At 59.6% G+C, this 24,521-nt stretch overlaps 2 protein-coding genes across 2 annotated transcripts in view; both read right to left on the reverse strand.

Annotated features, from left to right (window-relative positions):
- QSOX2 (quiescin sulfhydryl oxidase 2) overlaps positions 1-19,350 on the reverse strand; it is a 38,245-nt gene extending 18,895 nt beyond the window's left edge. The window contains 6 exon segments of the mRNA XM_024762422.1: positions 9,848-9,921; positions 14,190-14,398; positions 16,211-16,277; positions 17,539-17,749; positions 17,992-19,215; positions 19,329-19,350. Of these exon segments, the coding sequence (XP_024618190.1) occupies positions 9,848-9,921; positions 14,190-14,398; positions 16,211-16,277; positions 17,539-17,749; positions 17,992-19,215; positions 19,329-19,350 (1,807 nt within the window).
- A 582-nt stretch (positions 19,351-19,932) lies between these two features.
- The window catches only part of LOC112411366 (centrosome-associated protein 350-like), a 13,503-nt gene continuing 8,914 nt past the window's right edge, over positions 19,933-24,521 (reverse strand). The window contains exons 10-13 of the mRNA XM_024762423.1: positions 24,056-24,222; positions 21,414-21,580; positions 20,649-20,788; positions 19,933-20,346 (exon numbers count right to left, since the gene is read on the reverse strand). Coding sequence (XP_024618191.1) covers positions 19,960-20,346; positions 20,649-20,788; positions 21,414-21,580; positions 24,056-24,222 — 861 coding nt within the window. The 3' untranslated portion in view covers positions 19,933-19,959. The remainder of the gene's footprint in view (positions 20,347-20,648; positions 20,789-21,413; positions 21,581-24,055; positions 24,223-24,521) is intronic.

Here is a 24,521-nt window from a genome sequence, read left to right on the forward strand (position 1 = left end):
GCATCCTTCCAACAGGAGATGGGTGACCTCTGGCTGCCTTCCTTCTTACTGACACCCCCGCTCCCCGCCCAACACTTTAATTCCCGAGGGCTGCAGGCCAGACGGCGGGCGGGGGCAGTTTGTACAGACGAAGCTGTGCCCTGGAGACCCCGAGGCACGGCTCGCCCGGCGGTAAGGGCGGAGCTCGTCCCTTCGGTCACCAGCTTCCAAGGAGCAGTCTCCCCAACATGCTCCAGTGAGGTTTTCCCTTTAAAGATTTGCTCCCTTCCTCTGGGACGGTAAGACTCCCAAATGTTTCCTGGCTCCTCGCCTACAGGGGAATGGGCTGCAGGGGAAGCAGGATGAGCTGGCGGCCTCTGCAGACACACAGAGGAGCACCCGGGCAGGACCGGCCGGAGGGCGAGTCCCGCTAGCTGCCGTCTGCACCATGGGACTTCTGAGTGGGAACTGACAACGGTCCATCCCTGAGGCGCTGGTGAGTTCCGACAGACACCACCCATCTAAACTAGTCATCTGGTTATAAATCACGCCAAACGGGTTTTCTCTGAGTGTTGCTACGACCTGAGACTCCAGAGGTTGTATTAAAAGCATGCCTGGAAGGAGAGAGAAAATACTGCCCATCACTAAGTATTATACAAACATGACGCCTTCTACATACTAGCAATTCAATCATTACTTTTTTTTCCACCTCATACACCACTTTTGCTTAAAAATACATGCCTTTGGGACTTCCCTGGCGGTCCAGTGGTTAAGATTTTGCCTTCCAATGCAGGGGGTACAGGCTCGATCCCTGGTCGGGGAGCTAAGATCCCACATGCCTCGGGGCCAGAAAACCACGACACGGAATAGAAGCAACGTTGTAACAAATTCAGTAAAGACCTCAAGAATGGTCCACGTCAAAAACATCTTAAAAACACACGCCTTTTCCTCTGTAATTATACAAAATATTTACCGACGTTAACATAATGCAAAGAATCAAGGAAAAAAAAAAACCAAAACCAAAGTTCTGCTTTCGCAGTCAACGAGCGACTAGTGTTGCACTTAATGTGGCCTCAGAGAAACCGGTTCATCTCGAGGCCGTTTAAACGGATGGAAAACAAAACTCACAGAGCCCTCCCAAATCACAGGCCACATCTCTCTGGAGTCTCCAACTACAAGGACCTGAGGAAGAACAGTTAATGCGCTCATCCACTTAGTGCGGCAGAGGCCCAGACGCAGGACAGGACGCGCGGCTGGCAGTTGCTGGGCTCCCAGGGCCACCTCCGCCCCGGCGCACAGACACAGGGCTTCAGGGCTTACTGAGAATCTCCATGGCACACTTTCACTCCATCTTCAAAAAAAGTGCTCTAGGACCCAGACAGAAAGAAAACGGAAAACTGCTTCAAGAGCTGACACTCTGCACACAAGGGAGCCAGCCCCGGGCAGAAAAAGCCGTTCACGAGGGTGCGGTTTTCACGGTGGGACTTGGGCCCACTTTTTTGTTCTTCAGATTTTTCTTAATAAGTGTGTGTTATAGAAATAAATGTAGAAAACTCGGGAACCTCAGGGTACCTGCGGGGGCCGCGTGTTACGCGTCCGTGCACCGCAGGCCGCGCGTCCTGTTCCTCAGCTCACATCGCCCAGGATTCCCGGTGCAGGAGGCCGCAAACAGCACCCAGCACGGCTGCCACGCGCGGCCGCAGGGAGAGGAGGCCGCAGGCCCGGGTGCCGGCCCTCCCAACTCTAACACGGCGCTGGCTTCACACACGGCCCCGCTTCAACAGCTCCGCGACTGCAAACGACAACCGCGGGCTCCACGGGCTGCTTGGCCCGCAGAGCCGAGTCGGGGCCCGGTGCCCACCCTAGCCCGAGACTCTGCCCGGCCAGCGCAGGGACACCGGCCCCACCACGACGTGCCCGGCTCTCAGCCCACAGGACACAGTCCTCGGGCGGACGCTGTCCTCTGAGTGGCCGGCCACGTCCCTCCTCAGTGTCACACACGTCGCCTCCTCACAGGGGCCATCCCTGGCCCTGCCCAGGAGCGGTCACCAGGGCAAGAGGAGCCCTGCCAGCCTCTCTTCCCAAGCGGAGCAAGTTCACAGGTTACGCGCTGTGGGGCCTGCCTGGCGGGCAGCTGGCTGTTAGGCAGGCGGGGCCTGGAGCTCTGCCCGAGGTCCAGTCGGCTCGGTGGCTCCAGAGCCCGCGGCCCGTCGTCCAGGCAGGCAGAGCAGACGCCGCACCCGAGGCGCCCGGCCCGCCCTCCACCCAAGCGGAGGGTCCCACCAGGATCTTCTCCACGCTTGGCCCTGCTGCCTCCAGACGAAGACGTGCCCCACTTCCAACTCAGCGCCCCCCGACGCTGCCACCCTAACGCCCGCCCCCCCAAACCCTCAGACGGTCACACGTGGAATGAAGCAGCCGTTTCCTCTGACCACTTCTTTAAAAAGCCCTGCACAACGTGGCCCCTTCTTAAACGTACAGACAATCCTTGTACTCCCAACACATCTCACACCTTCTCTTCACTGGACGTGGGCCACCCCAGAGGGCAGGAACCCCTTCGCGAGCGTGGCACCCCACCCCGACCACAGGATGCAGCCACGTCACGGGCCGGAACGCATGGACGGGGCCAGGCCCGACCCGCACGACGCGCCTGTGCCGCGAGGGCCGCTGTCACCTCCTCCCTCCTGCTCAGGACTCAGCTCTCAAGGCAGCTCTGCCGCTCGCGACCCCGGGCAAGCCTCACAGCCAAGCCTGGGATGCGACTGTCTCCCTTCCTGCTTTACCGGCTCCAAGTCCCCACGGGATGACCGAGGGGGGCGGGGCGTTCCGCCCTGGAGCTGTGCCGGTCCGGACCTCTGGGCAGTAGCCGGGAGGGCAGAGGAGACAGCCAGGCAGGGAACCTCCCCACCTCCTGTTACATTCATGACACACGGACCTTGAGCTCGCTTTTCCTTGCTTTTGGCCACGCGGCATGTGGGATCCTAGTTCCCCGACCGGGGACCAAACCCGCGCCCTCTGCAGTGGAAGCGCAGGGTCTTAACCGCTGGACCGCCAGGGAAGGCCCAAGCGTGCTTTTCTACGAAGTCTCCAGGCAGGGCAGCCCGCCCACAACTGGCAGGTCACCCTCGTCCAGCTCAGCATCAACTCGCACCTTCCCAGTGAAAAGGTGGAAAATTCTTGGCCTGACACAGGGGACGCTCGGGTGGGCAAACAGGCTTTGCTGGGGGTGGGCGCCCGCATGCACCAGCACCCTGGGAGCCCTCCTGGGAGGGAGTCAGTGTGCACCCACCATCCCTTCAAGCTGGGACCGGGCCGCCGCCCTGAATGGACCCCGAAGGTCCTCCAGCCTCACTGTGTCCCACCCCAATGCGGCAGGCAGCGCCGGACAGCTTAAGGACACCCAGCCGGAGGCAGAACGCCCGGCCCACACCCGCTCTGCCACCAGGTTTCGAGGAGCTGGGAAACTTAGGAATCTCCTTGTGCCTGTGTCACCCCAGCTGTAAAACAGAGACCCTAGATTACACCTTCCTACTCAGGTTTTTCAGCCTCCAAAGCGCCTTCAAGTGTCCCAGGCACCCAGTAGGTAGACCCAGCCCTTCAAAATAGGGTTCAGCTGCCAGTGGCTTCGAAATGAAAAAGAAAAAAAAGTTGAGGTGTTACCTGAAAAAGCAATGGTGCCTCAGGAGCAGTCCGGCTGCGCTGCAATGCCTTGTGGGATGTTTAAGAAAAACTTACGCTGGCCTAGTCCTTCCTTGGACATCTCTAATATATGGAATGCTCGGTAAAGTTACCAGCATGAGGGGTCCCTACACTGAGTCCATCCTAAGTCAGTATCAGGGTATAAGTTTCAAAAAGCTAAGAGCATGACTCATACATTGCAGAGGGAACAGGTGTCACACATGCCCTTGACCCGGTTACTGAAGAGCCCGTTCGGGGTGAGAGAGGACCAAGCACATGGCCACCAGCACCAGCCCAGCTGAGACAGAGCTGGCCAGCGCCAGCAGGGTTCCCTTTGCCACTGGACAGAAGGGATTTGCATCTCTGCCCGATCGGGTCTGTGAGTTCGCTGCAGCCTGAACTAACGGTCATTAAGCAGAGGTCAAACACAGGTGCACCCCTGGCCCTAGTCCTTGGGGAACCTGGGGATGAGCCCACATGACGCTGAGAGGACACGAGTCCCACCTTCTGTCCGAGTTTTACATATGTCTCAACAGCAGGATGTGGAAGAAAACTAGCCCGACCGGGCAGTGCCTGACCAAGGGCAGGAACGGCAGCTGGGCCCTGGAAATGAACGCGACAGTGACGCCACAGAGCCCCGGGCTGCCAACTGTTTCACTTGGCAAGTCTGGGCCAAACCCCATCTACCCCAGAGTGCACTCCACCTGGAAGGCCATCCTTCCTCCCGTTCGCAAACGGACACTACCCCCCAAACACCTTAACGCTCTGGAGGACAAGCGCTACTACCCTCCACAACCCACCCCCCGAGCCCGTCAGCCCCTCGCGAAGTGAGCTGGCACGGGGTGGGGCACCTCCCTCCCCTGCGGCACTCCCGCCGGCCAGTGGGCCTCTGGCCCTCAGTCCTCCAGGGAGCAGCCAGGGATCCTCCAGAGGAAGCAGGTCATGCGGCCCCGGCTGAAAGCTCCTCCTCCTCTGCTGGCCAGGCGGAGGGAGAACACGGCTCCCCCGGCCCCTTTCGGAGCTGGACCCTCTGGGCGCGCCCCGGCCCGGCCGTGCCCCCACGTGGCGGGCCCCTCGCTCAGCGGCCCTGCCCTGCACCGCTCCCACCGCCCCACTCCCATTCCCAGGACTTACCCCCCCAACCCACTGCCCATGCTGCCTGCACCTCCCCACAAGGACGGGGTCCACGGGAGGGGGAACGCACTTGGATTAATGCAGAGCCGGAGTCTGACGCTGCTCCGGCAGGGCGCATGCTGGCGGGCAGAGGACAGCCCCCTGCCCGGCCCGAGGGCTCCCGCATCCACAGGCAGCCAGGGCTCCACTCCAGACGGCGCGCCCCGTCGGGGGGCAGCCTGGGGCGGGGCCTGCCCACACCTCACACGGAGCCGCGGGAAGGCCCGGAAGGAGGCAGATGAGGGAGAATTTCGGTTATAGAGGCGCCAGCAGCCACTGCAAGTATCCCAGCAGATGGACGGCATTCACGCCACACAAAAGGGAGACAGTCTATTTTATCAAATAAAATGCAAACCACTTCAGAGGTTGAGCTTCGGGGTCTTCGCCCGTTCAGCTGGTACCCTCCCCTCCTCCTGCCTCTCCCACCTGTTGGGACCCCACCACACAAAGGAGAGAAGCGCTCTAAACCGAATGCAAATTGCCTGCTTTCAGGACAAGACAGAGTCAGCCACCCCCAACCAGACACGGGGGTGAAGCGCGCCAGCTGCGAGGCAGGGAGGCCGCCAGAGCCTCCACAGGGAGCAGCGGTGAGGCCCGCGCGCCTGCTCCGCACTCCCACTCGTGAGCCCGTCTGTTTTCAGTACCGCAGGCTTAAAAAATACTCGTGAAACAATTAAGCTTCTATGCGCAGGGGACTAAAATTTCTTTCAAGTCTGCTTGTCAAGTAGCCATATTACTTAACCTAACAGGATTAAACTTCTCGCGTACCTGTCACGTTCTAATGAAACATCTACAGAAGTCTGACTTACAGGCAAGCGACAACTGGCTGCAGAAGATGATTACAGTAGAGATGAAGTGGCCTCCAGGCTTGAACGGGCGCTGCCGGGGGCAGTGCTTGAGGCCCGGCTCCACCCGGCCTCCGGCCTCCTCTCCCTCCTCGCCCTCGCCCTCGCCCTCGCCCTCGGGCGGGTGAGAGTCAAGGTGCCGCTGGCATTTCTGATCCCACATTCCAGCTGCTGGAGGACGCTCTGGTCCCTGCACACGCCCCCTCCTGGACGAGCAAAGGGCTGTTCAGACAAGCTCCAAGTTCAGGCTGCAAACCAGGACACACAGGCCTCGGCAGAAACTAAGCCTCACGCTAAGGAGCACGCGTTACACACGAGCCCCCAGAGCAGCCTGGAGTTGGGCGCTCTGCCTCAGCCTCGCCACGGGGCAGAGGGCCGGGACTGGGTCTCCGGCGTCCTTTCAGCCCCCGAGTTCGCCCGGTGTGGTTAAGCTGACACTGTACGTGGTCCCGCAGGCTTTGCAGTGAGCCCACTGGATGCGGACAGGCTCCTGCCGGCTGGAGGCTGTGCACCGCGAGGCAGGAAAAGCCCCGAAGATGGGTAAGGTCCCTGACTTGCCTGCAAAGCCCAGGCAGGCCGGCGGCATTTACCACCAGGGCTCCTTCACTCAGTGTCGCGGGCTTCACACAGCGGCGGTGTCCCTCTGGACCTGGTCGCAATGAAGTCTGGGTCTTGCAGACAAGTCTTGGTGGCAGGAGCCCACAACAAGCTTTGCTGGGCCCGTAACGGGGAAGGGGGGGCGCCCCTGCCCACCCACCTCTCTGGGGTCCAGGTGAGCTCCCATTCCATCAGCACCCCCTCCTCCCTCAGTCCCGCCTCCTTCTGTGGTGCACAGGTAATGACCCGTGGGGAACACCAGGTGGTCTAGTTCACGTCCACGAAGCCTGCGGCCATGCTGACCAGGAGACTGCTGGTGATGAAGAGCTCACTCGGAGGTGAGACCAAGCCCCGGCAGCAAGAAGGGGCCCGGCTGTCCCCGCAGATGCCAGGAGCGAGCCGTCGGGGCTCTGGTGCCCCTGGCCTGCCACTCAACCGTGTGACCACACGTGGGTGACGGAAGAAGAAGGGGTGTGCGGCGGGTGCCTGCCTGCCAGCTCCGGGGCGCCCCTCTGAGTCTCTCATCAAGAATTCTGGGGCCAATGACAGAAAACCTGCCCCTGCTTCCCTGGCGCTCTTCCCCAAAGACAGAGCGGAGGAGAGATGGGCCGGGGCAGACACCAGGACCCGGTGATGCTGAGAGGGACACTCCTTGCCTTGACAAATCTCGGTGGTGGCGGGCTGCCCCCCCCACAGGTGTCTCAACTCCCACCTCAAAAGGAAGTGGCATCACCAACTGAGCTAACATCACAGCTCCGGGCAAAAGGATTTTCAGGGACACAGAAGGGTTTTGTTTTGCGAAGGACTCAGAAGTGACAGGCCTGAGCCAGATCTACATAAACGCTGGGAGGACAGCTGACACCCAACAGTAGATCTTTTGTTGGTTAAGCCATCTTCTTCGAAGGAAAAACAATTATTTTCAAAATCTTGTAAATATCAGCCAAGAGCTAAAGTTCAATCCAAATCTTTTAGGAAAACAAAGGTGTCCCTAAGCTGTGCACAGAGAGGCCCTGGCGAGCGGAGGAGCCCCGCCTTCTGCACCCCTACCCACGCTGAGCAAGTGGAAGAGGCCACTTAGGAGGCGCTCGTGGGGGGACAGCAGGGGAAGCAGGTGCTCCTCTAGCTCAGTGACCACCACCACCCCAGGCAATCTCAAGCCAGGGAGTAGAGGCTGTACTGTAACCACCCACCTTCTAGAAGCCACAGTGCTGTCGAGACTGGGGTGGGGGGCAGATGGGGCAAGCTGGCTGGACACTGCATTTCAAGAGGGGTGGGAAGAGGCACCTGACGGGCCTAGTCCAAGGCCTGCGTGCCCCGGGGACTCACTGGACACTCCAATTCACAAGTGACTGAGCCGGCCCAAAGCAGCGACAGCGGGAGTGATGACTGCGCTCAGACTGACCCCTGTGGGCGCTGGGCGCCCCCTCCCCTGCGTGACGGCCCACGGCCAGAAGGCGGTGCTGGGCAGAGGGGCTGCGCCAGCCTCCTCGGTGAGGGTGAGGGCAGTTCTTCCCAACGCGTTCCACGGGGACTTTGCGGAAATGAGGCACCGGAAGGGCCCTGTGGCCAGTTACGTGGGACCCCAGGGCCAAGTAACGGGTTCCTTTACTGGGGAGTTCTCGCGTGTGGACAGCCACGAGGGGGTACTGCATAAGCCACGCTTCCGCCCCCTTTGGCCACAGGCCCATCCCTGCAGTTGTCCTGCAGCGTTAGTGTCCCGAGCACAGAAATCCTCCACCTCTGGGGCTTGTGCTGACAGGACGCCAGGCCTCACGCCCAGAGCTTCTGATCCAGCAGGCCTGGGCTGGGCCGACCAAGTCCCCAGGTGAGCTCTCTCTGGGGACCCCAAGTGCCAAGGCTCTGCCTCCAGTCAGAGCTGGTGCTCGGGAGCCCCCCGGGCAGTTTGGCTCTCAGGGCCCCCTGGCCGCCGCTCCCCTCACCCTGCCCCGCCTGCCCTGTCTTCCGAGCCACAGCTGTTTCTCACTCAGCCACATCTCCTGTCTCAGGCCTGCTCTTCCTGCTTTGACTTGTAGGATGTCCAACTCATTTAAGATAACCTTATTTAGCTAACAGTTAAGTTAATCACACCATTAGGTATGGGTTTTACTAGTTTCGGTTCCAAAAACAACTTTGCTTCTGAGTTCCAGGGACAATTTTCAAGGCTCCTTACATGCTGGTTCAACTATGAAATAGTTTGCGACACTCAAAGCTGGTTTATAACATTTATATTTCAGACACTAAACTGAAAAAATCAAAATATGCACAGAACAGGTGACAAACGTCTTGCCAGAGCGACCCGCGTTTTAATTTACCTGTGTTTCCGCCACCCAATGACAAAAGAGAATTGCAAAGTCCTCTGTTTGGTGTCAAAGCAAAGGCTTAAAAAAAAAACCTACTAAGGAGTAAAACATTCGTTTCATAGTCTCTGATTTCAGTTCTGACCAGTGCCAAACACTAGGGACTCAAGAAAACATTCGATCAAAGAACAGACCCTCTAGAATCAACAGGCCCCAACACCCTAAGGCAAAAGGAGACGCACCTAAAAATAATCATTTACAGTCATGCACAAAAGCCCTATTTAGACTTTTTAAAAGTTTCCTTATGAGTCTGTCTAGATACGAAAAAATCACAACAGGGTTGGATGTAAAACTAAAGTGCAGGAAGAGAACCTAGCAATTTGTTGCTCTCTTGCCCACCGAAATACATAATTAGAGGTCAGCTCAACCTCAGCAAGAGCCCTGCCAAACCCAGCTCTTGCCGGAGACCAGCTCCCACTTCAGAGCAATTCGCATTCCGTTCTGAAGCGTGGCCAGCTTGCAGGGAGGCTGCAGCAAAACGCCTGAGTGGCTACAACTCTGCCATTTAGAGCAGGCCAATAGCTTAGTGACTGATTAGCAATTTGCAACATGACAAAGGTGCCAAACATCAATAAACTGTGGGAACATGACCAGAAGTTTGGTGGGTGACAGATTTATCCAAGGCTGCACGTCCATGAACAAGGAACCAACCAATGAAATGCTTTGAAGGTCTTTTTCTGCTTCTATAGAGAAGTCTCCAGCACAGTTGGACATCTATGTTGTGGACACTCTGAGTATCCACCATATGCTCAGCTAACCAAACCTGAAGAGGATGAAGAAGGACTTACAGGGAAAGTGGCTTGGAAGAGGAATGGGGATCCTCAAAGAATGAGGAGTCTAGGCGCTGGAGTGGAATTACTGAGGATGGCGTGCACGTCGGGACACAGCTGGGATAAAGGCCTGGGGCGTTAATGAAGGTCTTAGGGGCTCAAAACTAGGGGTCTGGAGAGCTAGGCGATAACGGGGAGGCCTCCCTGTCCCCAGCTGTGGGGTGAGGGCTGGAGGAGAAGGGTTCTTGTCATTCTGACTTAAGACGACCGACTTCCCAAGATCTCACCGGTCAGATGGGGGATATACCCCGGGGTGCGGGCCAGCAGCGGCCTATGCGAGGTGCCCCCGTAGGGCAACGGGAAAGGGGCCTGAGAAGCTGCCGCGAGCCGGAGGGCAGGTGCCAGGCCGAGCGGCCGGGGTCGAGTCCCGCGCGGGGGCGCGCCTCACCTCGCACGTCCCCGGCCAGGGCCCGCCAGGTGGGCGCGTAGCCGATGCAGTGGCCGCACCACGAGGACGGAGAGCTGTTTTTTGTTTTTGGGGTTTTTTTCGAGAGTTGTTTTTAAGTCTAAGTATGTATCATACCTGAAATGCAAATTTAATGGGACATACTTAGACTTCAAAACGATCCGCTGTTTAAATGAAATTCACATTTTATTGCGCGTCCTGTGTTTTCTCTGGCAACCCTACCTGCGGCTTCAGAGGGTCTGCAACGCTGACCTTGACTTTTTAATATGATATTTTAACTCATAAAATGTAACAAAACACCCGCACAAACTCAGATGTGTTACAGAGGTAAATTTTAGAGCGTTCAGGGATGACTTCTCCGCGCACCTAGGACATAAAGATTCCTACGGCTTGTTTGCTCAATATAACAGCAGACCTGTTTTTTCAATGCTATTCCTAATTGTTTTATGCATATCAAGATTTTCTCTGAACTGTGTGACCAAAACAGAAAAGAAAGGAAGTGGACCACAGAGCGGACGTGAGTCAGCATCCATCATCCGTTGGCCTGGAAGGTCAAATTCTCACGTTCCAGGCCACCTCATTCTTATGTGTGATTGTTAAATATGTAAATGATATGATCTGAACACAAACTACATTTATAGCAATGCCATCCTCTCTCTGCCCTTTACATTGTGAGGTTCTGTGTAAGATTTTGTCTGAAAAGAGCTTTGTTGTTTTTGTTTCAGACAAGGGTTAGAAAACCCTGGTTAAGATGATCCAAACCAAAGGGCCCCTGGATGAGGCACTTGTGCCCCCTCCCCATTCATTCTTCCTGCCTTCCGTCACTAACATTTGCTGGGCTTCTGCTCAACACCAAGCCCTGGAGACAAAGCCAAGCCCGAGTGCCACTGGGTCTGCGTTCCAGGAGAGAGACCCAAAACAAATAAACAAGTGAGGTGAAGTTAAGTGCCATAAAAAGCAGTAAAGCAGGGCGGGAGGAGGGGGCTGTTGCACACAGGGAGTCAGGAAGGCCTCTCTGAGAAGGAGACCATGGGTGAAGGAGGTGAGGAGAGGCAAGCAGCCCAGGCAGAGGAACTGCAAAGGCCCTGAGGCAGAAGCGGCGAGCTTGTTGGAAGGACGGCAAACCAGGGGAAGAGAAGACGCCGGAGAACCTTGAGGGGCCATCGCCGCCCTCCAAGAAACAGTAGGGCTCAGGCAAGGGGTGGGCGGTGGTGCTGGTGAGAAGGATTAGACTTCGGGTATGTAAGAAGGTAGGACACATGGTGGGTTAAATCCAGGGTATGGGACAAAGAGGTCACGTTTGCCTGCTGGGCTTTGGTCGGAGCAGCTGGAAGAACGAAGCTGCCCTTGGCTGAGATGAAAGACTGTAGGGGAGGGGAGGGGAGAGCAGTGCAGAGGTGAGAGTGGAGATCAAAGTTGCCCTGGCCCTGTTGAGTTCCAGAGACCTTTTCAACATCTGCGGTTGGTGTCAGGCTACTGGTTGGCTGCGTGAGACTGGGGCTCAGATGGTAAGTTGGGGCTGGTTGAGGTCCCCACAGGAGGAAGCGAGAGGGCTGGCCACATGCTGAGCCCTGGGCCTGTGGCTGCAGGGCTGAGGAGAGGAGGGGACCAGAGGAGCAGTGGCGGTGGGTGGGGGTAGAAGGCAGAAGAACATGTAGAGATCAAGACGGAGCAGCGAGTGGATTTGGTCTGGGGGGGTTGGCTCATCATCACCACCACCACCACCGCCACCACCCCCCGCCTTCAGGCTGGGAGGGATGGCCACGAAGTCCTATGGTGATTGTTGAGCAAACCGACCAGGATCTGATCACGCAGTTGGCAAAGATGGTCAAGGCCGGGCTGGCGGGAAGGAGTCTAGGCCTCACCTGCACACCTGCTTCACTCTTCTAGGAGGGGCTTAGCTTTTTTTTTTTTTTTAATTTATTTATTTGTTTTTATTTTTGGCTGCGTTGGGTCTTCGTTGCTGTGCGCAGGCTTCCTCTAGTTGTGGTGAGTGGGGGCTACTCCGCTGCGGTGCGGGGGCTCCTCATTGTCGTGCCTTCTCTTGCTGTGGAGAACACAGCCTTCATAGTTGTGGCGCGTGGACTCAGTAGTTGTGGCTTGTGGGCTCTAGAGAGCAGGCTCAGTAGCTGTGGCACACCGGCTCAGTAGTTGTGGCTCACAGGCTTATTTGCTCCACGGCATGTGGGATCTTCCCAGACCAGGGCTCGAACCTGTGTCCCCTGCATTAGCAGGTGGATTCTTTTTTTTTTTGGCAGGTGGATTCTTAACCACTGCACCACCAGGGAAGCCCAAGGGTCTTAGCTTTTGAAGACTGTCTTGGTCTGCTCAGGCTGCCGTAACAGAACACTGCAGACCAGGCAGCTTAAACAAAAGACACTTATTTATTTCTCACGGGCTGGATGTCCGAGATCAGGGTGCAGGCATTGTCAGTTTCTGGTGAGGACTCACTTCCTGGCTGGGAGACGGCGGGCCGCTTCTCGCCTGTGGTCACCTGGCCCTTCCTCTGTGCTGTGTGTGGACGGAGGAGAGGGGGCTTTCTGGTCTCGTAAGGTCACTAACCCCATCGTGGGGGCCCCACCCTCATGACCTCATCAAACCCTGATCACCTCCCAAAGGTGCCTCTTAACACCATCCCATTGGGGCTTAGGGCTTCAACATAGGAATTCTGGGGGGAACAAAATTCAGGCCTTAGGAGACACTCAAGGCCACTTGGAAGGACCGTGCCCCTTCCCTCCCCAGGTTCAAGACCCACTGTCACTCACAGCTCTTTCTTTAGGCCTTGTGTCCCCCTCCAGACACTGAGGGGGTTGGAGGGGATGTCTCTGGGACCCCTGCTCTCTGGGGCAGCCAGTGGGCCTACGTGCTGCTTTAGCGCAGCGCTGGGAGGCGGCACCCTAAAAACAATGCCACAGTTTCTCAACTCCAAAGGGCCTCTGGCCCTAGAACACACGAATGATTTAGTGACAAGTTCTTAGGAAAAGCATATGCTTTGATTGTACAATGCAACCAAGTGCGGAAACAGTGAAACGCGGGGGTGGGGTTGTGTCTGAGGAGGGTGAAAACTTACGAGGATTAGCCAGGCCCTGCTGCCCTGCTGAAGCCTGGCGCCGCTCCTCAAGTCAGCTCCTCCTCCCTGCTGGAGAGCCACCCCAGCAATTGTATGTGCCGCTAGTGGGGTGGCACGTATCACAGACAATTCTCAGATTTGTGAGACGCACCCTGAGTTCAAAGGGATTGAAATGTCGGGAAGTTTTGCATCTTAGAGCTGATGAAATGAGATATTGGTATTCCCGTTTTACAGAGGGGAAAACTGAGGCTCGGAGAGCCGAGTGCCGTGGTTAAGGATGCCTGGAACGTATGTGGCAGAGGGACTCTAAAACCCGGGTGCCCCCAACACCTGGAGGGCCAGCCCGTTCTGACGCCGGTAACAAAGGCAGAACCCCCTTCCCAGCCCTGAGTCTCCTCCCTGCTCATCATCCTGGTCATGCCAGCTAGTGTCCGGCTGAATGGACATAAGCCCTGGAGGGCAGGGCCAGCTGTCCCTTCTCTGAGCGCCCCCACCCCCAGATGGGGGAAGTTCTGCACGAGGGAGAGGGAAGAAGTGGGCAGACAAACTCCACCTGCAGCCCCGGCCCTGGAGCGGGTGCCGCCTTCCACACCCCTTCAGCCGGCCTTTGGTGTCGGGCTCAGCTGGTTAAGGACACCAACAGTTCTCCGGAAGACTTACAAGGAGGATTATTCCTGAGTGCTTGGCACGTGCCGGGGATGGAGCCTGGCGGGGACAGACTTTCCTCTGTGTCCTCACAATGACATGGTAGAGAGGGCAGTGACATAGTCATGAAGGCATTGGGGGCGGGTGTCCCTGCCACACCCCCAGGAAGAGGTAGAGCTGGACTTAGGACGTGGGCTCCCAGCATAATTAAATGCCCACGTTACCACGTGGATGGACACGGCCGCTGCAAAGGCCCCTACACGTGAGCAGCAGGCAGGGGTGGGGCGCAGGGAACTCCCAAAGGAGGGCCAGGGGTGCAGGGCGTCTGTGTGTGTGTGAGATCCTGCCCTTCCCCCTCAGCCTGCGGTCAAGTTTTGCAAACACCACCCTTGCTCCCAGCTGTGTTCACAGGGTGTCAGAGAGGAGACTTTGCTTGGGGCAAAGGGGACACTGGTTGGGGGACAAATGCAAAGGAGCAGCTTGGCATTTGATGGCTGGCATAGGGTGGGCGGATAAGACAAGGGATGGGGGACAAATGTGGGACTTGCAGCCCCGCTGGGACCTCGGGGCTGAAGGGAAGCCAGCGAGCGTGGGATGGGACTCCCTGACCGCTTGTCGAGCACTCGACCGACAGCCTCGTCCCCCAGCTGCAGGCCGACCTGACCCCGGGGCCCCAGCTCCCTCTGGAAGGCCAGTGTGCTCGCCTCCTGCCCAGTGTGAGCCGGACACCCCGGGCACAGGAAGGCACCATCCCAAAGGATGCGGCGTGTTGCTGCAGGTGTGCGGCCATCGCCCCCAACCGCTCCCATGGCCTTCATCTGTATGTCGTAGAGAGGCTGTTATGGCTGCGCAGGGCAAAGCATCAAAAGGACTCGTAAAGCTCGTCTGATGATTTGGGGTTTAAAGCGCTGGAGGTGAGTTTTGGGCATTTTAGGCAGGAGGGAACAGCTGAGCGGGGAAGCTGAAGGAGACAGATCCCAGGAAAATTCCATGAGGGGTTTAACAGAGAAATAATCATTTCCTATGAAAGATAATGACTTCTCTGGAGGCTGGTATCAAGATTTATTGGCCCAAGCGGTTACAGGGATTGGAGCCAAGGTGAGACCTTGGAGAGAGTAATCTTGAAATTGAAGTCTTGCCCCAGGTCAATATGTTTGAGTGCCACAGCCCTCAGCTCCGCACACACACGTGACGTCGGCTGAGATTAAATGCATCCAACACCTTCGGTGGATGTACTTCCTCCTCCGGCCGGTCATTTCACAGTCCCATGCTCCCTGGATCCAGCTGTCACAGGAAGGCGAGGCCAGGGTTTTCATGAGTCCCCCTTGACCAGACTCCCTTCAAGGGCGAGGGGCCACGGGCTGAAAAATGACTCCAGGGGCACAACAGCCTGCTGGGCACCCCGGGAGGCCCTCTGTCCAGCTGCAGGCGTGGCCACACATCATGCAGAGCCATCAGCCCCAGCCCATAGCGGCCAGACCCGAGACTATCAAATTTGAGGCAAATCTGCAGGGTTTCGACGTGGGAGATTTATGACCCTGCCAGACGTGTGTGTGTAAAATACATAATTCGTCTCACACGGCCTCGTAAAGCCAAAAGGGTCAGCAATGAATAGAAAAAAATAAAAAATTACAGCCTAATTTGTCAGAAAACTAATAGGAAATCAATAAGAAAGCTGTAGTTCAAAATTTGTTTTGAAATTGTGTACTTGGAGAATGAACACACATTTTGCCCCATGGACCCAAACTTCTTCTGTGCTCTAAGGTGGGCTTGGGAATATCGGCGGGGGGAAATCAGCATGAACTCTCGTAGCTGGTGCTTCCCGGGACCGTGACCCTGTTCTCGGCGAGTTGGAGGTATGACGGAGGCTGGGCTGGTGAGCCGGTCCACCCAGATCTGAGAGTCGGCCCCAGAGGCTGGAGCCTGGTGAAGGGCTGTGGGGGTTCCTGCCTTCACACAGGGACCCTGCAGTATTTTATGGGATCTGAGAGGCAGCCCCTGGGAGCTTTGCCAGACCAGCTTTGGAGATGCCGCCCACTCCAAACTACAAGCGTATGAAAGTCTGGGTCTCCCCAGGGTCCATAAATGTAGTTAAGTGAATGAGTCCCTCTCCTAAAGCTGGATCAACAGCAGGACATTTTAAGCCAACACACCGTTTGCTTGATTCCCCAGCAAGCAGGTATTTTCCAATTTGAGAATTGTAGATGGAGGATGGATGGATGATATAGTTGATACAGGTAGACGACTGATAGATGATATAAATGATAGATGATAGATAACTAAATAGATGATAGATGAGTGATCGTTTATATAGATGACAGACAGGCAGAGAGATTGCCGTAGGGCGTTGGAAGTAACTTTCAAGAGATCCAAGCACAGTATAAGTGAGCCCCATCTCAAGAAATCCTAACCACATCAGAAGTTAGAAACAGATCTGAAAGCTGCTTCCTTTATAAAAGAACTGACTGTTAGGCTCATTGAAAAGCCACTTTTCCAAGTGCACAGACAATCCAGGTCAAAAATACTGAAAATACTGAAATGAGAGACCCCCATCAGGACAAGTATGTTGAGAAGATACTGCACTGGTTTCTAGTGAGTTCCCTGGAGCACAAGCTCAGATGTGCTCTCACGTTAGAACCAACACACACGCTCTCCAGCTTTCTGCTCATCCTGGGGAAGGCGCGGCACAGGCCCCCACTGTGGCCGCAGACAACACTCAGGGAGCTGGCAGACAGGATACCAGGGCCGGCCACTGTCCGAGTCTGTGCCCTGGCACCTGTGCTTCTGCAGGGCTGCTCTGGGTGAGGGGTGGGCTGGCTGCTGGGACCCCTCAGAGCCCATCAGCAGCTTGTGGGATGGCTGCTGTGGGTAGAGGTCGGTGCTGCGGTGGCCTGTCCTTCAGCCCGTGAAGGTCAGCTGCCCTGGTCCTTACACTGAGCCAGTCCCAGAGCCACCCTGCCCGGCATACTGAGGCCCCCGTCCCCGAGGGCTTGCACCCAGCGGTCTCGCCTTGTCCTCCCAGCTCAGCCTCTCCCCACTTCCTTCCCACAGGAAATCATCTTTATGCTTGAATCAACATTAACTTCCTGGACGCCCGCCTGAGTCTCGTGCTGGGAGAGGCAGGCACTCTTGTCAGGGGACACCTGGAGGCCCATGTGGCCCGAGGGACGTCCCTGTAGGAGCACCTCGCGCAGGGGCCCACATGCCGAAGCCCTTGGAACCCTCCGGGGCCTCGCTGCGTCGCTGAGGGCTCATTCGATGGCCAGCCGGGCAACGGACTCTTGTATCTTCCACGAGGCGTCCCGAGCACCCTCGGGGAGGCCAGGGCCCACTCCCACTCCCGGAGGACGGGCCGGAGGGTTGGCTGGCCACAGGTGAAGTGACCTTCTGCCCCTGAACTGCCACCTCCTCTGATCTGCACGCAGGGGACACACACTGATCTCCCAGCCCCAAGTCATTGACTGGACACCACGGCGGCACCAGGCCCTTGGCCTTCGTACATCAGAAGCAAGCAAACGTCTCCACGGATCGTTTCCCAACGAGGCAGAGCTGAGGCGCACGTCAGCGCAGGCGTGACCCCAGACTCAGCACCTGGCCTCCCCGACCCACCAAAGCCTCTCTCCTGGCCTTTGCTGAGGCTCACGGCACCCTGTCCTGGCACGTGGCCTCCAAGTGAGTCCGTGGGAGCTGCTCCTTGCCTGGCTCCTTGGGACCGTCTCCCTCAGGGCCGTGACCTCTGGGCCTTTCTTGGCCAACCAGCTCAGGACACACCCGCACATCGTTTACCTTAATCTCTCTGGGTCAGAGTCAACGTCCAGTTGATGGCCCTCCATCAGGTGACTGCTCTGCATGGTGGCCCTGCCCAGGGCAAGTCCAGGCTTCCTGAAGCCCCCCCCACCCCCCAATGCTCACACGTGCACACATGCGATCACAGCAACATCACAGACATCTGTGTCACCTGAGCGCCCCCCCCATCTTCTCAGAAGTCCTGTCTCCCCACGACTGCCCCGTGGCCGCTGTGTGAGCCCAGGCGACACAGCTGCCACCCGCTGGCCCCTTCGCCTCTGAGAGCTCGGCCAGCGTGTCGCACAGGATCCTTCTGGTGAGCTGGGTGGAGACCAGATCCACCACCTTGGCTCTCTCCACACCCGGGAGGTCGGCGCGGGGGCCTGAGCCCAAACCCAGAGCTGGGTCCCTCCGCCCAGAGCCGGACAGCCCTGGGTCCCCAGCTGCCAGAACGTCCCCAGCCACACAGCCCACTCTGGATAGGGTTGGGGGCTGTGCTGACAGCCTTGGGAGCCCCCCCCTGGGGCATCACCTGTGCTCCCACACAAGGGAGACCCTAGCCAGCTGAGTGGTTCAGACCACCAGCCACCCATGGCCTAGTCCCTCCCAACAGAACTGGATTCACCCAACTTGTCCCCAAGGTTTCTGCCCTGTCCGGCAACCCCCAGACAGAACCCTGACTCCTGGGGCCCCAGGGACAGTGGCTCAGGCAGGCCCTCCTCGGACAAGGAGGACAGCTCTCCCGTGATGATAAAGGTGTCTTCCCCTGGGGTGCCCCACGAGCCCCCAGGACACTTGGCATCTTCCGGCGGGGAAGGGAAGTCTTCTGAGTGGGCACTGGCAGGGTTGGCCTCACTGTCTGCTGGGAGGATGGGAAGCGGAGGAGGGAGGTGGGGGTCCCAGTGCGTGGAGGACGGGAGGTCGGCACTGCCATAGGACAGCACCTCATGGACAGGGGACAGGATCTCAGTCAAGACGCCTCTGGTCAAGGGAGGGCAGGCTTCCTCCAGGACAGAGGGGGCTGTGCTCTCCCCACACCCAGGTGCCTGGCTCTCGGCTGTCAGGGCTACCGGCCCACCAGGGGCCCCAGGAGGAGCCCGTGGGCTCCCCGGGACCTCAGGCTCAGATGAGGCCTGTAGGGGTTTCCCGTCAGTGGATGGACTCGGGCGGGCACCCCAGGGCCCCTCTGGGCAGCCAGCTGAGGCCTGTGGAGGCCCCGTCTCTCCTCTTTGGCCGAACTCTGCCCCTTCAGAGGCCGAGGTCCCCGAAGGAAAGGAAAGGGACAAGTGTAAGTCACCAGAGGAAGCGGTTTGGGATGGGATTGTTGTGTCAGCAGACTCTGGGGACCTCCCTTTGGTTTTTCCTGTGTTTGATCCACTAGTCGGGCTCCCACGGGTTCCAGAATCTTCCTGCCCCTCCCCTGGGCCCAAGAAGCGAAGCAGGACAGGGGGCCCCCAGCGTGTTCCAGGTGGGATGAGCCCCCTGTGGGCAAGCTCCCTCAGGCCCTCCGGGTCCCAGACCTCGCTGGATGCCTCCGACAGCTCTGAGCCCGACCGCGGAGACAGGGTGCTGGGGAGCCCTGCTGCTGGCTCCGGGCCGCCCGCCCCAGCGCAGGCGCCCCGCAGGGAAAGGGCCCCGCTGCCCTTCAGCCCCTCCCAGGTCTCCGGCCCTCCGCCCCAGTGGGACCCCCGGGAGCCTCCAGCAGAGAGCCCCCCAGACTGGCTGAGGTCTGCACCCGGGGTGTCCCCGGCTTCCCCATCCGACAAGGAGACGGAGCTCTCGGAAAGCTGGACCAGGATGGCAGATGCTTTCTGAGACTCCTGGAGGGAGGGACAGGATGGGATGCTCCCTGAACGGGGGGTGGGGGACCGTGCCGAAGACCCCGAGCAAGTGCTGGGAGCAGACTCAGACTCGGAGCCCAGGTCCGAGGGCTCCCTGAGCTGGGCCAGGGGCTGCCCTCACGCTGGGCGGGGGGTGCCACCATCTTGGCTGCCACAGCTGCTGCAGAGAGAGGAGAGTTTAGGGATGATGTCACCACCTTTCACGCTGAGGACATCCCCCCAGCACAGGGAAGCGCAGGCCCCACACCTCACAGCCCCTGGACCAGAGGATCAAAGCCAGAACCGCCCCCCCCGCCCCCGGCAGAGGCAGGGTGTCCAGACAGTGGGGAGGCAGGGGCTGTAGGAGCAGGCTGGCTCTGACTGAGAAGCTGGTCCCCTTACGTGGGGACTGGTCCTCATGCAGGAGGCAGGGGCGTCACCTGGAGAGGCGGGCAGCTGGGCAGCTTTCTGGCGGGAGGAAGGGGCACGGGGGTTCTCCCGCCAACTGGTCTCTACCTTGCAAGCACATCAGGACGTCCTGGGGGGTCCCCTGGAGGGAGCCCCGTCTTCCAGCCTCCTCCTCGGGGCCCAGAGCCTCCACAGGGGGCCTTCAGCTACCGCAGATGCTTGAAAAACCTGCCTGCCAGCCGTCTGCCCCCAGAGGGAGGTGACCGTCAGAGGCCAGGGCTCCCTGAGTGGGACCTGCCTTCAGGGGGGGCTCTGGCCTCAGTCCGCGCTGGGTCAGGTAGCTGAGGAGTCACCATCTGAGAGGCTCAGAGGCAGTGCTCCCTGGAGGGACCCCTCATGCTGCCCCCGCCCAGGATCTTGGGCCGATTCATCAGGTGGCATCTTTGTTTCCAAAGGGGGGGGATCAGATTCAAGAGGACGTGGGCGTGGGCTGGGGTGCACGGTGGGCCTGGCCCAGCACAAGGGGCACCGGCAGGGCGTGAGGGTCTCTCAGCAAGAGGGCAGGATGTTCTGGCCAAACCGTCTCCAGGCCCCAGGGCCCCACCAGCCCGAGCAGCCCGCCAGGCCTCCAACCTCTGCTCCCCTGAGCAGCTTTCCATGGCGACGGGCTCCTCCACGGGGCTGCTGGCAAAGTCCAGCCCCAGTTCCGACCCAGCTCGGCTCCTGCTGCCTTCAACCACCTGCTGGAAACACTGGAGAAATGCCGTGGGCAGGGTGTGGCCACCTTGCTGGACATCAGTCCGTGTCCCTTAGCTGTGGACAGAGCCCCGTGCTCTTGTGGCCACAGTAAGGAACACAGGCCGTCCCCCAAAGAGGGCCATGGAGACCCCCCTCATCAGACACCGTTCCTCCCGGTGAGCTCCAAAGACCCCTCAGCGGACAGATCCAGCTGGAATGGGTCAACACTTTCACCTGATGGAAGAGGTGACAACACACAGAGCAAGGCCAGGCCCCCACCAGCCTGCAGTGAGCGCAGGGCCAAACCTAGACTCACACTGGCTTCCCGGGGGCTGAGGGGACCCCCTGCACTTGGTGAGCGTCGGCTCCGGCCCTGGAAGTTTGATGCTCGGCTTTCTGTCGGAGCCGAGGTCTTCTCCCCTGCTGGCTGGGGGCTGGGCTTGGTCTGGGGGTCTCCTAGGAGGCACAGAGGCTGTCAGTGCCGACAGACGCAGGACGCAGAGGACAGGGGGGTCCCGGAATTCTGAAGCCACGGGAAAATAGCCTTAAAGTTCAAAACAGCCACAACACCTGCTTGTGTTTGGTTAGAATGAGGACATAAAAATACATGGTTACCTGCTCTTAAAATTACCCACTTGTTGGATAGTTACGGATGTGAGGACCCAGGAAAAGCTTTAGAAACATCATTTAAAATGTAGGGCCCTCTTCATGTTAGTTTTTCTGGTGTGTTCTTGGGCAGGTCTGCGGGCCGGGGGACCAGCCTGACGATAGTCCACAGCCCGGCCGGCTGTTCCGAGCAGTCGCAGCCCCTGGGAGGGAGCAGTAGTGCCCGGTATGGGTGGCCTCACCCGCCCCCGGCCCGCCCCCGCTGTCTGAAAACGTTGGCCGAGGTGTGCTCGGGTGGCCCTCCTGCAGGGCCCTGTGCGCTCAGACACAGGGACAGTGAGGCTGGGGTCGCCCCCATCACACAGCTCGGGCCAGGCCCACCAGGACACGGGTGTGTCTGACCCTGAGCCTGAAGCTGCCGCGAGCTGCCGGGGCCCCACCGAGGGGCCACCACTGCTTCTGCCCTGCTGGTTACCTTGGCCCATGTGGCCGTGGCTCTCCGCCAGCTGGCCTCCAGCGTCAGGCCTGCCGCTGGCCACGGGTGTGTCCTCTCCCCACGCCAGCCTCGGAGGCTGCAGGTGACCATCCCCAGCTGAAGCTGCCCAGGCGGGTGGTGTCCTGTCCTCCTGCTTGGTGAGTAGGCTGCAAGGCAGTGCAGGGAGGTGGTAACTGCCCACCCAGGCTGCACTGCCCCCACCCCCAGTTGACCAGCCCTGACCAGAACGTTCCACAAGTGGAACAACACGTCACATCCAGGGGACAGCTGCGGTCGGAGGCCGCTCAGTCAGCACAGGGGCGAAGGAAGACGGTTCCTGGCCCCTCCCTGCCCGGCCACTTCCCAAGCAGGGCCCACACCCCCAAACGGGGCCACTGCTAGAGTGTCGAGACGCGGGCATGCCACGGGGCATGGTGGGAGGGAGACTCCGTCTGTGCCCCAGCACGGGGCAGGGCAGACGCCTGCCCCCGTAGGACTTCTGCGTGGAGCCCGACCGCTGGCCCAAGGGCCGGTACCGCGTGGACCTGCTCGTCCCACCTGAGCCCTGGCACATGGACGGGCAGCAAGAAACCGCCCCGTCACAGCCTCAAGGAGGGGGCTGGGGAGCAGGGCTGCCGGGTCTCCTGATTCCTCCTGGAGTTAAGGTCATGCCCCCAGGGAGGCCTGTTCTAGAACATTCCGCCGCTCTCTCAGGTGCAGCTCGGCATTCCTTCTGTTCCCTTTCTCCCCAGGCACATGCCGCAACCGGACACAGCTTGCTGCTCTCCCCAGGGTGGCCCTGACTGTCCCCCCTGGGATTCACACTCACGTCAGGGTGTGGACAGGGGAGGGCCTGAGATGGCGGGCTGAGGGCCATCTCAGAGCCGAGAAGCCGTGTCTCGGGCCTTTGAAGGAGGAGACGGCTCAGGGGCCAGAGCTCCAACCTCGCTGGGGCAGGACCTGGTGGGCACCTGTCAGCACCAGTGTGTCCAGATGCAGGGCCTCACCCGGGCCCGCCTGGCGCCCCGGAGCAAGGATGCAGAGGAAGGGAAGGGGCTGTGCCCGGGCCCAGAACCAGGCCAAGGAGAACCGGAATGAGAGGCCCTGCCCCCTGCCCTCTTAAAGGCTTATCATCCCTCCCCCAACCCTCCCCGCACACACACGGGGTCTCAGGCCGGGAGCTCAGGGCATCCTGGGGGGCTGGGGAGGGGAGGGGCCCCACAAGCACTGGTTCATGGATGCACCCTGGCCCCGACCCGCTCGGAGCTCCACTGAGCTTCTCTTGAAGGAACGAAAGAACGCAGTACACCCGTCTCTTGTTCCTCCGTGTCACAGGACCTCCCGGGAACATAAAGTCACCCTCTCGTGGTGGGTTCCAGGTGCTCTGAAGCCTCTCGGTAAATACACAGTTCTTCTCTCCTTTCTGACTTGCATCACTGGTGTGATGAGAAGAGCATAGGAGCCAGGTACCCCACGACCTTGACCGCGGGTCCAGGCCCACCAGCCTCGGGGCGAGCGGCCCTACCCGCCCAGTGCTACGAACAAACTCTCGGGTACCAAGAGGGTCCAGTCAGTCCAGGGAAGCCTTTCAGAGATTCCTGGGGTGGGCGATCAATAGCGACGTGAATTATACATCAGTGCATGGAAGCGCTCTCAGAGGGCGGCAGAGTGGCGCTCGGGCCGGGGGCTGAGTGGGCAATGACCCCCTTTCTTGGGGGAGGCATGAAAATGGACCCCCTGTGTTGGAAGGGGGTCGCTGGACAGCAGTGGTGCCTCCAAGGGCTGGTGGGGTCCCTGCGAAGCCACTCTTGGGGGCCGAGCCCCTTTCCAGGATAGGGGCCGCCTTCTGCGTCCTCACCCCCAGGTTGTCGCTTCGGGGTGGGCAGTGCTCAGATTACAGTCTGGCAGGCGGCCAGCCCTGGGGACTTCGAAGCTTGCTAGGAGGAAAAAGGGCCTCCCGGGGCCATTTTAATTAAGATGGAAGGGAAGGAGGTGGTGCCGGTGCGGGGTCATCAGGAAACTCTCGATGGCAAAAGCAGCTCCGCTTCCGCCCACACCGGGGCCCCCGGCCCTTGCCCCAGATGACTGAGCCTGGGCCGGGCCCCTCTCATCTGCCAGGAGAGGCTCTTCTGCTGCAATCTGGGGCCAGTAGCCCCGAGGCCAGGCCTGCGGGAGAAGGCCAAGCCTTCCCAGCCGGGAGAGCAGCCCACGCCAGTCCTGAAGGGGGGTGCCCAGCAGCTGGGTGGCCACACATGCACCACCCTCTGTCCTCCAGCCAGGCCGGTCTATCTGCTCTGTCTCACTGTGCCCTACAGTAGCCCAGGGATGGTGGCACCCCTGGCCCCATTCAGCAGATGAGGAAACGGGCTCAGAGAGGGGAGGACACACCTGGGCCAGCAGCACAGCTGGGACTGTGCCAGAATCTGCCTGTGCTCCTCCCACTGGGCCGCTCTGGCCTCTGCCCACAGCCCTGTGGGCCGGCCAGCAGAGCCGGGCCCCCCCGGTGCCCCCAGCGCCCCCGCCCCTCCTCCCCTAGGCAGGGCCAGGTGCGCAGGGCCCAGCGGCCGTGACACAGTGGCCAGGCAGCACAGGAAAGGCTTTTAACGGCGAGCACCAGGACCAGGGCTCCCCCGACCACTCACCGCGGGACTTGGGGGTTCTCGGGGCTCCTCCGGGGGCGCTGGCTGCCAGGCCTGTGTGGTGTCGAGGTGCGCGGGGGGGGCGCGAGGAGGCCTAGGGCGGGCCCCTCCGGCTGCTGGCTTGTCCCAGGGCCCTCCTCCCGAGTGGCCTTGACTTCGGGGCTGGAGCTCTATGAGAAACAGCACAGAGCGAGCTGGCCCATCTCCTCTTAGGAAAAGCGGGAGGCAGGCTGCACGGGCAGCAGGCGCGACAGGGCGGCCGGCGGCACGGTGGACAGCGCACTCGCGAGAGTGGGCACCAGGCTGCGACAGGGGGTCCTTGACTCGTAGGAGCCCCACACCCTGTCGCTAACGGTCCATGTCAGGTGCAGACACGAGGCCCAGAGCCGGGGGGTCCTTGCCTGAGGTCGCCCAGGACACTGAGCTGGAACCAGAAGAGGGGCTGTGGAATCCGGTGGCCCTGGGCCCC

This window comes from Neophocaena asiaeorientalis, unplaced genomic scaffold (genome assembly GCF_003031525.2).
Source record: "Neophocaena asiaeorientalis asiaeorientalis breed wild unplaced genomic scaffold, Neophocaena_asiaeorientalis_V1.1 scaffold78, whole genome shotgun sequence".
NCBI lineage: Eukaryota > Metazoa > Chordata > Mammalia > Artiodactyla > Phocoenidae > Neophocaena > Neophocaena asiaeorientalis.